Source organism: Uloborus diversus, chromosome 9 (genome assembly GCF_026930045.1).
Source record: "Uloborus diversus isolate 005 chromosome 9, Udiv.v.3.1, whole genome shotgun sequence".
Classification (NCBI taxonomy): Eukaryota; Metazoa; Arthropoda; class Arachnida; order Araneae; family Uloboridae; genus Uloborus; species Uloborus diversus.
The window spans coordinates 5,827,582-5,839,894 of record NC_072739.1 but is presented as its reverse complement, the minus strand read 5'-3'; the positions used below and the strand labels follow the sequence as shown (position 1 = coordinate 5,839,894).

The following is a 12,313-nucleotide window of genomic DNA, read 5'->3' as shown; positions in this document are numbered from 1 at the left end:
CTTCATGCTTCTAGAGAAGGGGCAACCAGTATTCATACATATTCCCCTGACACCGATGTATTTTTACTAGCATTGTTCTGGTTGAAATCATTTCACTGCCCACGCTCATTTTTGACTGGTGTAGGTAGTAATCGAAGAATGATCGATCTAACCAGCATTGTGACTGCAATAGAACCCGAAAAAACTAAAGCAATATTAGGACTCCATGCTGTATCAGGATGTGATACAACAGGTTCACTTGCTAGGAAGGGGAAACCATCTTTTTGGAAAATTTACAAGACAGCAAAGATACTCTTGATGCTCTGAGTAATCTGGGGTCAACCGAAGAATTTAGTGCAAATGATAAAGTTGCTATTGAAGGATTTATTTGCTCTGTGTATGTGCTTCTGACCAAGATTTCTGACATTGGAGAACTTCGTTGGTTCATGTTTTCCAAGCAGGAGGCTCAAAATGAAAATGTGCCTCCTACAAGAGCATCTTTGTCCCCATAAATTTTAAGAGCGCATTATCAGGTATTAGAGTGGTGTCTTGCTGACCAGCAGCACCCGAATTTACCGTCACCGTTAGACTTCGGATGGGAAAAGAAAGACAACTTCTATGCCCCAGTTATGTGTATACTTCCTTGTGCATCTGAATCAACCTTGAAGCTAGTTCGATGCAGCTGTGTAAAAGGAAAATGCATTGTTTCATGTAAATGCAAATCTCAGAACTTTCTGTGTGTGGAGGTGATGAGAACTTATGTGAAAATCACAGTCAACAAAGCGATATTGATGACACTTCAGATGAAGAACTTTAAGTAAGAACTGTTATTTACTTTTTAAATTAAAATCGTGAGGAAATTCTGATTTTAATTTTTTAATTAAAATCAGAATTTAAATAATTTACTTATTGTTTAGAGTACATAAAATGTAAGTAATAAAATTGTCACTGTTTCCGATATTAAGTAACGGAAGTTGTAAATTTTTCTACATTAAAAATAAATAAATAAATAAATTCTTATAACCCCAAAACACGTGTATGCAAATAATTTTACTATTTAATAATTTAAAGTTTTTATGGAATAATATATTTTATTTTATCGTACAAGCTTTCCAAAATATTTTTTAACTGCTATTGGTAACTAAAAAAAATTCATAAAATCTAAATCGAAAATCACAAAAAAAAAACTTATTTTATATGGACAATTTGTTTTTAAATTTGAAAAGTAATCGTATTAAAATATTAAATATGTAATACAAGTTGAAAAAAAATCATAATAGGCCTCAAAAATGTGTTAAAACCGAGAATTTTCATCAATATCTACTGCAGCCGCCATCTTGGATTAATGACGTCACACAGGCCGTCTGACACGAATTCAAACAAAACACCCGGTGAGACATAGTTATATAGGCCATAAGGAATATATTAGAATTGGTCTCATAATTTCCTCACGAAATTTCCCACGGAGTGTCTTTTACCTTAAGTATGCAACTGGACTAATCATTAAAGTATTAATTCTGTCAAGCATGCTGGACAGTGGACTAAGTATGTTTGATGGAACTGCTGACAAGCATACTTGGTCCATGTGCCAAGTATACTGACAAGTGGACTAAGGCTTCTGAGACCTTGGTTTTAACCTTATTTTTTGTTTATCTTAATACAATAGTTTATACCCATCTATTTTGATTAAGAAATAAAACACCAGGAAGTATTTCTGGCTGCATTAGTGATACTGGATGTTCCCTGTAAAAAACTATCAATATGTTTTGAAACTTGCAATGTTTTATTTCTAAATTGTAAATAAGAATCCCTGTAGTTATTTGAAATTTATGTTTCATTCTAAAATTGAACGAACACTGAGCATAATTTTACATAAACTAGTCAAATTGAGGCAAAGTTAGCAGTGATAAGGGAAGCGAGAGAAAAATTTTCTTTTAAAATAAAACTTCCTACAAAAGGTCATCAGTAACAGACAAGGGTCCAGTAACAGTCGTAAGTTTGGATTTAAATAATAAGCCTTTTAGGCGGGTAAAACTGATGTTGCTGCGGCCCATGACTACGGCGCAACCATTTAGTGTTATCAGAGTGGATTTTATGAGCCAGATGGTATTCACAAGGCAGTGGTGGAAGGTTATGAACAGATACCACGAGGTCTGCTTTTGTTTTATGTTCATTTGAATTTATTAAGGGGGTCCGGGACACATTTTGAAATTTTTTTTATTATGTACTTTAGAGTTTTGAAATTTTTTGAACTGATTCATCATTTATTTAATAAGCAAAATCATAACATAAATATGAAAAAAAATTATTTTTTTATTTAAATTTAATTAGTTTTTTTCAAAAAAATGCTTTAAATTGCTATAGCTCAAAATATTGTTGGTCAATTTTCATTTTTTTTTTTCAAAAAAGTATGCACAAATATCTAAGCTTTAATTTTTGTTCGGCGATTTTAAAAATATTGATTCAATAAAAAATAAAAAATATTTGAAGAAAAATTTCGAAAAATTCGAAGATACTTTTTTTTTTAAAAATCATAATTTTTGCAGTAAACGTTTTTTTCAAATTCGCCGAATAAAAATTAAAGTAAATTGCTTGAAAAAAATATGCTCCAAGTTTCATTACTTTATCTCTATCGGTTCCTGACTTATAAGAGTTTGAATGCAAGAAATCGGGAAAAATTGCATCATGAGAAAAACGCGTTTAAAGTTTTAAAGTTATGTACACATTCGTTAGATGCATGCAACAAAAATAACTATAACTTTCGTTCTACTTAAGGTAGAAACAAGATTCAAATGTCCTCTTAAGCAGAAAAAAAAACGGAGCAATTTTTCAAATTATAAAAAAAAATTGCAAAATTTGAGGATTTTTGTGTCCCGGACCCCCTTAAAGCTATAGTTCAAAAATAAAGTTTGCACATTTTGAAGAGAAAAAGGAGATTTGTCTATTATTCGTCCTTTCCTCATACTGTCTGTCATCAGATTTTTCTTGAACTTTTTTCGAAATTGAGCAAATGAAAATAGAATCGACTGTTTCAGAGGATCCAGAAGAAGCCAAACGTTAGATGATATGTTGCTGCATGTGAGAAAAATAATTTAGAACATTAAAAGGCTCAGAAAATTGAGTTAACCTGAGGACCGGGTCTGTGACTGGTGCCGTTAAAGCTTGACCGCTAAGAGAAGCCGAATGACCTTGAAGCAAAACCTCTTTTTGTATTATTTGTAATAGGTAGAATCAGCCAGAAAGCACCTAAAAGTTAGAGTCGTTCTCACTGATCCTATCTATTACGAAATAATAACAATCAACCTACTACAAACGATACAAATGATGTTTTTGCTTCAAGGTCATCCACCTTGTCTTCGCAATCAAACTTCACCCTATATGCTGAGCAAAATGTTCTCTGAAACTTGGAAATAACATTTGCTAGTTCTGCTCTATGACAATCTATCTTATGTCTGAAATTTTTTTTATGCATATATTTTTTTTCTCGGGCATTAAGCTAATGATCGAGAAACCCGCGAGTTTCAACAATTAAACTCGCGCCACAGCATAATAATTTGATAATATGTTTTGGTAATATTTAACGTGCAGGGAAAGGCTCGATTGTGACAAGGCTGAACTCGATCCGGCAACTTAACTGTTTTACTGGTAAGACTGTGTCATTTCAGGGGAATGAAGAAACGAAAAAATTCTCAAAAATGAATGCTACCTACTGGAGTTGAGGGTTACAATTACAACTATCAAAACATCATCAAACAGGCAACGGCTTTGTTCAAATGTAGAATCAATTTTCACCGGTCATGCCTTGACGGGCGATTTTCTAGTTTATAAAGAAAGAATTTAAAAGAAAATGTTTTATGGTTTCTGATTAAAAGATTAATTCTTGAGGTTTATTTTGATTTATATGCTTTTTGTAACATATTCAGATTATCTATTAAAATTGTTTTTTTCTGTTCAAAGTTAGCCTTTAAATAACTAATGTGACTTTCTTTTAGGAATGGAAAACTGCAAACCCATTTCATATTATAGTGAGAAGACATAATCCAGTTACTAAAAAACATGTATGATTTTTTTCTTTTTCATAAACCATCTTTTTCTTTTCTTGTCCTTTACAAAGATTTATTTAATAATGTCTTCAATTAATGATTTCTGTTTTTAGACTAAAATGACCCTTCAACTGTACCAGGTAGACTATAAGAGCTATTTGCTCGATTTCAAATCACTTGCAAACAGTGAAGAATCAGACAGTCAGAGTAAGTGCTTTCTGATTATATTACTTCTATGCATGCATTATGTTGGCAATTTCAGCTTTTCCGATGTAGCTCGTTAAAATGTTTGAAATGAAATGAAAAATCGCAATCAATGGGATTAATTGGTTATCTAGACAAAGTTTATTCAAAATATATTTCTAACTTATCTTCTTCCATAAGGGTTGGTGTCCTTATTTGAGAATATCACCCATATAGTTATTGGGAAAATAATCTCAGTAGGTTTTGAAGTTAGCAGCTATTAGTCATATTTTACTTCTAAAAATTTCAGCCCAGCTATCAAAAGTTGTCCAGTTTTCAATTTTGCTGCTAAACTTATGAAGATTTTGGCTTGACGATTGTTTTTTTTTAATCCTGTTATTCTGTCTCAAATTTAAACAAAAATTGTTTAATGAAACTGTACCTATACCTAATTAAAAAGAGCTCTTCTTTAGTCGGAGAAAAAGTGGGGGGGGGGGGGGTACTGAAATTTCAGTTTCTTGCTTCGCATTTCATGTGTCGATCCGTTCCTTACAAAATTTCAAGCCCCTCCCTGGAAAAATTCCACTGGTGCTACCACCTGATTCTAACCTCAAAATTATTTTTCTGATAAAAAAAAACGACATATATATTTCTGATCTTAGGCTCTTGGTTTCTTGCGTGCATCTGATGGGATATCATAGTAAAAAAGACAAACAAGAAATAAAAAGCCTGTGTATTAATACAAATACAAATACAAAAGTGACGACCAGCAACAGGCTCTGGGCCTAGCTAGACTGGTCCTAGTCAATTTACAATCCCCAGTGAAGATCAATGGCCCTCTTAAAACTACCTACTCCTTTGCTCATTACCACCTCTTCCGGTAAGCTGTTCCAAGGTTCCACTACCCTGCTAAAATAATAATTTTTCCTAATATCCATGTTAGCCTGAGATTTAAATAGCTTAAAGCAATGACCCCTTGTCCTGTTTTCAGTGCTTAACTTCAGCCCCGTAACATCTTTCATTTTAATAAATTTAAACAACTGAATCATGTCCCCTCGGTCTCTTCTTTGCTCAAGACTGTACATTTTTAACCTTCTAAGCCTGGAATCATAGTCTAAGTGAGAAAGTCCACTTATTAGCCTTGTAGCCCGCCTTTGAACCCTTTCCAATACATTAATGTCTTTCTTAAGATAAGGAGACCAAAACTGAACAGCATACTCCAAATGGGGTCTTACCAAACTTCTATATAAGGGCAGAAGAACTTCTTTAGATTTGTTTGAAATAGATCTATTGATAAACCCAAGCATCTTATTGGCTTTGTTGCTAGCAATGCTGCACTGTTGGCTAAACTTTAAATCCTGACTTATTAGGACCCCCAGATCAGTAACTTTGTCTGCCTGACTAATGACTGAACCATTAATCACACGATGAGAAATTAATCACAATCATCAAACTCGGGCCCTGCTCGTGGGGTAGGTGGCCGCCTAGGACAGCAAATTTCGAAATTGAAACATTTTTTTAAGGCATGGATATCTGTTTCAGCGCCATAAAATTCACTGCTTTCAATGTTTTTAAAAAATAATTTAGTGTGTACCAGTGCTTGGATACACAAAGCACGTTCGGAATTTAACTAGAAATTCAGTTTAATTTTAGAGGCAGCAAATTGCGTTGAAAAGTTTTTTAAAAAATATTAATAACTGTTTCAGTGCCATAAGATATACTACTTTAATGTTTAAAAAGATAGTTTTAAAGTGTGGACCAGTGCTTGGAGCCAATGCAAAATCTCACTAGAAACTCACTTTAATTTCAAACACTTTACTAATGTGTGCTTCTACTTACGTTGTTTTGTCTTACTTTACTTTACTACTAGTGGCACCCGCACGGCTTCGCCCGTAATAGAAAAATTAAAAGGTCTTTTGGTTCGCCTGTATTTACAAATAATGTATTGTGAATTTTCTCGTCAATTGTTTTGTACTCATGTTACGGTTCCACCTTATGATAATTTCGTATCTCGCCAATTGGCTTGTGCCCATGTTACGGTTACACGTTATGATAATTTCGTAATTTATGATAGTTTTTTTTCTTAAAATTGGAATAAAAAAAGAACCACATCGAATTTTCGAAAAATCGCTTCGAGGTGCACACCCCCATGCTACATACTAACTTTGGGCCAAATTTCATGAAAATCGGCCGAACGGTTTAAGCGCTATGCGCGTCACAGACATCCTACGGACATCCTACAGACATCCTACAGACATCCTCCGAACAGAGAGACTTTCTGCTTTATTATTAGTAAAGATAATGTATGGTGAATTTTCTCGCCAGTTGGCTTGTACCGACGTTACGGTTCCACGTTATGATAATTTCGTATCTCGCCAATTGGCTTGTGCCCATGTTACGGTTCCACGTTACGATAATTTCGTAATTTATGATACTTTTTTTCTTAAAATTGGAATAAAAAAAGAACCACATCGAATTTTCGAAAAATCGCTTCGAGGTGCACACCCCCATGCTACATACTAACTTTGGGCCAAATTTCATGAAAATCGGCCGAACGGTTTAAGCGCTATGCGCGTCACAGACATCCTACGGACATCCTACAGACATCCTACAGACATCCTCCGAACAGAGAGACTTTCTGCTTTATTATTAGTAAAGATAATGTATGGTGAATTTTCTCGCCAGTTGGCTTGTACCGACGTTACGGTTCCACGTTATGATAATTTCGTATCTCGCCAATTGGCTTGTGCCCATGTTACGGTTCCACGTTACGATAATTTCGTAATTTATGATACTTTTTTTCTTAAAATTGGAATAAAAAAAGAACCACATCGAATTTTCGAAAAATCGCTTCGAGGTGCACACCCCCATGCTACATACTAACTTTGGGCCAAATTTCATGAAAATCGGCCGAACGGTTTAAGCGCTATGCGCGTCACAGACATCCTACGGACATCCTACAGACATCCTACAGACATCCTCCGAACAGAGAGACTTTCTGCTTTATTATTAGTAAAGATAATGTATGGTGAATTTTCTCGCCAGTTGGCTTGTACCGACGTTACGGTTCCACGTTATGATAATTTCGTATCTCGCCAATTGGCTTGTGCCCATGTTACGGTTCCACGTTACGATAATTTCGTAATTTATGATACTTTTTTTCTTAAAATTGGAATAAAAAAAGAACCACATCGAATTTTCGAAAAATCGCTTCGAGGTGCACACCCCCATGCTACATACTAACTTTGGGCCAAATTTCATGAAAATCGGCCGAACGGTTTAAGCGCTATGCGCGTCACAGACATCCTACGGACATCCTACAGACATCCTACAGACATCCTCCGAACAGAGAGACTTTCTGCTTTATTATTAGTAAAGATAATGTATGGTGAATTTTCTCGCCAGTTGGCTTGTACCGACGTTACGGTTCCACGTTATGATAATTTCGTATCTCGCCAATTGGCTTGTGCCCATGTTACGGTTCCACGTTACGATAATTTCGTAATTTATGATACTTTTTTTCTTAAAATTGGAATAAAAAAAGAACCACATCGAATTTTCGAAAAATCGCTTCGAGGTGCACACCCCCATGCTACATACTAACTTTGGGCCAAATTTCATGAAAATCGGCCGAACGGTTTAAGCGCTATGCGCGTCACAGACATCCTACGGACATCCTACAGACATCCTCCGGACAGAGAGACTTTCTGCTTTATTATTAGTAAAGATTATCTTTGTTTTAAATATATATTTTTCTATAATATTATTCTTTTTTTTAATTCCGTAGGGGGGAGCAGCACTTATCAATATCGCCTAGGGGGGCAGAACTACTAGAGCCGGCCCTAATCAAACTTGAAAATCCTATGGATATTATAGAAAACTTTCATTTTTCTAGAGAGAGCTCAAAGCCTTGGTTTTATTCAATGCCCTGTTTAAGTAAAATATATGCAACTATTGTTGGGGCAAACCAAACCTGGAAGCATTGTGAAGGTTATGCATATCCTAATCACAGCATTATGATGCTGAAAGGATGGGATTATAAGTTTAGGATTTATTTAAGCATTAGTGTATAATCCATTGATTTTGCTTTGTGAATTTCTGTACTTTCATTTATTGACATGGGAACTTAAACATGGATGTGTTGGAGAAAGAGAAACAAGAAGTTAAAAAGCCCATATATTAATCATAATCATCAAACTTGAAAATCCTATGGACTTGGGCAGTTTAGAAAATTTTCATTTTTCTAGTGGGAGCTCAAAACCTTGGTTTTATTCAATGCCCTGTTTTAAGTAAAATATATGCAACTATAGTTGGGGCAAGTCTAACCTAGCAGCATTGTGAAGGTTATGCACATCCTATTCACAACATTATGGCGCTGCCAGGATAGAATTGAAAGTTAATGATTTATTCAAGCACTAGCGGTACCTGCACTACTTTGCCCGTAGTAGAAATTTAAAGGTCATTTGGTTCACCTGTACATTTACAAATAATGGATGATAAATTTCTTGCCAATATTCTTTGTTTATTTGCTCGTCCATGTTTTGGTAATTTGCTCATCCACGTTATGGTAGTTTACTCGTCCATGTTATCGTAATTTCCTCGCTCATATTATGGTAATTTGCTTGTCCACATTATGATAATTTGCTCGTCCACGTTATGATAATTTACTTGTCCATGAAATGATAATTTGCTCATTAAAATGTTCTTAAAATTGGAATAGAAAAATAACAAAATCGAATTTTTGAAAAATCGCTTCTAGGCGCACTCCCCCTCGTGCTACAAACTAATTTTGTGCCAAATTTTGTGAAAATCTGCCTAATAGGTCTAGGCGATACGCGCATGAGACTTCCAGAGACACAGACTTTGAGCTTTATAATTCGAAAAGATTAGTGGGCGCTCAAAGCAATCAGAGCAATCCATTGATTTTGCTTTATAAATTTCTGTGCATTCATTTATCAACATGGGAATTTAAATATGAATTTGTGTTTTTCCAGGTTCATCTGAATCAATTTCGTCCAGCTGTCAGCAAGCATACAACATAATGGAGTTTTTCGAAATGTGCGCTTCACTCATTGCTCAGCTTGCGCGTTGATATCTTGTTGATTGAAATTTTAGGTTTCGTTTTTTTCTCCAATTTGCGTATATTCTAGGCGTTTTCGTTTTCGCAAAATGCTATGGTTCCACGTTTTGTAATAAATGTACATTTTGACTGAACATTAGAATGTTGTAAATATTTATACATGCCGATACTGGACCCATGTATACATGTAAATCTCGAATGTTTTAGCGCCCTGTAATAGTTTAGATTCAGGGGGACTTGTATAAATGTGTTGCAATCAGTAGTGCTATTTGTGCGTTTTAAGTGTTTTTATTTGAAAAGTGTGCAAAACAAGAGAAAAAGCAATATTGTATAGTCTTTACTGATATGTAGAGTATATATATATATATGTATTATAGTATTGTTTTTATGAGTCACAAAAGATTTGTTTATCATTATGAGCTTTTTGAAATCTTCAACACTGATGTTGCTTTTACACAGCCCTTCTTTTTATAATATCCAACAAGCTGACTGTAATCTGTGATCATGAAAAGCACAAATAAAATTCTATCATTTCTCTTATTTTTTGTTGGGGGTGTTTCACTTACGCCATACAATCAATCAGCTGCTAAAACTCCATAATTGTGATCAATAACAAAGCAAAAGCACAAATTTTGGGTTAAAAAAAACTGCGGATACATGTTCCGGATTTACTGGGAGCTCCTTTTTCAATTTGGAGAAACCTGAGATTATGAATGTATAGACATTTGAGGCAGTGAGAAGCAAAGGGATGCAAGTAGACTTTTTTTCAAGTTTCGAGTAAAACGCATTTAAAGACTGGATCCTAGGTAGGCTTTCATTGATTTTTTTTTTCTAAATCATGCTGTACAGCAGCACCTACCAGGGCTACTAGTACCATCTCTTGCCCCAAGACGGAGGAGGGGTTCACCTACCATGTGTGCTGGTTATCTCCATATTTCTAATTTTGCCACTTACATCCCTTTGCTTCTCACTGACAAAAGAGGTTACGTGGCAGTGTGAGCTCTTTGTCCTGGGCAGCAATGGCTGAGGGGTGGCAAATTTGCCCTATTTCTAGATTTTTCTGTTGAAACCACAGACTAATAATAAGAGTAGACCGAGCTATGGCAACCCTTTTGCTGCTCATAAACCAAACCATGTGACTGGTGGATATCCTAGCAACAGCGGGCGTTAATCGTAGCAGACGATCAACGCCAGCGCGAAATAAAATAAATAGAATAGATGGAACACGGAAGAATGATCTTTTATGGAGTCCGATTTGTAAATTTGTTTTTCTAAGTTGTAAATATTTTTTAAATATCGTGAGTTTTTCGTTTAGATAGTATTGTGCATTTTCTTTATTCAATTTTAATTACTCTCTAAGCAATTAAAGATGCAAGCGCCCAAAAAGAATCGGCAAACGGTAAGATTTTTACCTACAGTTTCAATTTAAGATACCGATTAGTACATTTTTGCGTTAACGCAAAACGTTTACGCCATTACGTTTACGCCAACGCTAACGTAGTAGTTCCGAATGAAATAAAAGTTACTGAAAACTGCGATCAAAAACTAATTACTAATGTCAAAATAATGCGTAACTGAAAGAAAAACAGTTCAATCATCTCTGCACCTGGGAAAACCATTATAATAAAAACACATTACAAATACATGCCGAGTGCCAAACTATAGATAATCCTGCCATCTGGCAACCATGCCGCCAAAGTTTTCGCCAAGCTTCCACCAGTCACATGATGTATCCATGAACCAATTTTTTCATCAGCAAGTCTGGGGGAGCTCGGTCTACTCTTATTATTAGTCTATGGTTGAAACACTAAAAACTTGAAGGAAGATGGGCAATAGCGGGTTTTTCAAAAGATTTTGCCCCATCTCGGGGAAAAAATAAATCCGCTGCTATTACAAGGAAACCTTTTTTCAATCCAAAAGGATATAAGCTTAGGGCAAAAAGATGTATAAATATTTGTTGTAGAGCATTTGTGGAGTTGTCTTTCCATCTACCAGCTCGCATTCGCTATGAAAGGGCTTGCATTCGCTCGGGAGTTGTTGTAACACCAAAAAACACGTCTGCATTTTGTTTCCTCCAAACTTGTGCTTATGTTACATAGTTGATTATGCATTTAGTGTTTTACACAAGCATATTTATTTATTTTTTTTTATGATAAAAAATTGAAAGGGAGAAAATAAAAGAAAGTTTTATGTCAGGTGATGTTTAACAGTTGTATCTTGGACATGCTCTTGAACTTTCCTTTATTCATAGTGGAAATACGCTAATTCTAAAACATAAACTGATCTGTGACAAAAAATCTTCTCATGCGCAGTCGATTTCTGTAGACCAAACGTCAGACACTCAAATTCACAAGGGGGTCAGCAAGATTTAACTTTTCTTGTGGTCAGTAAAAGTGACATTTATAAATTAGAATCTTTTATAATGTCCTCTGGGACTCTTGTATTAAAGAAAATAATACATTTTGTGAAGTCAACCAATGAAGAAAAGGTCAGTGTTCAATATTTTTTTGTTTTTTTCAGAATAAATGAGTTTATTACATTTTAGATCGTTAGTAACGGTAAATGTTGCAGATCTAACTACATTAGAGTGTAGATTTACAAAATAAAAAAGTTTTTGTAAAAACAAAGAAGGTTTTCAGATGATTCTGTTACAACGAATTATTCTGTTAGTCCTTTCTTGGATCTCTAACGAGATTTCACTGTATTGCATTCTTGCAACATTCTTTTTTCTTTTTTAATTGATGCCTAATGTCTTTTCTCTTTAGATGTAGTTAGTTTGACCACAAATTATATGTAATTTGGCAATTGGCCAAGTTAAGAAGATTCAATCTGAATGAATCTAGTAGGAGGGAAAGCAAAGTAGCGATGTGATTTTGATGCACACGTTTTATAATGTCATTTGCACCTTATTAATTTATTGCATTCTCTAAAATAATATTAAGGGAAACAAGAGTTTCCATGGAAACTACAAAAGAAAAATATAATGCTTTCATTTCGCCTGGAAATGTAAAAGCAAAATGGTAAAATA

The 12,313-nt window shown here is 34.7% G+C and overlaps 1 protein-coding gene across 1 annotated transcript in view; it reads left to right on the top strand.

The window, feature by feature from the left end:
* Nucleotides 1-9,825, top strand: part of LOC129230685 (5'-AMP-activated protein kinase catalytic subunit alpha-2-like) — a 35,724-nt gene extending 25,899 nt beyond the window's left edge. The window contains exons 14-16 of the mRNA XM_054865103.1: nt 3,972-4,037; nt 4,136-4,229; nt 9,200-9,825. Of these exons, the coding sequence (XP_054721078.1) occupies nt 3,972-4,037; nt 4,136-4,229; nt 9,200-9,297 (258 nt within the window). The 3' untranslated portion in view covers nt 9,298-9,825. The remainder of the gene's footprint in view (nt 1-3,971; nt 4,038-4,135; nt 4,230-9,199) is intronic.
* Nucleotides 9,826-12,313: the final 2,488 nt, after the last annotated feature.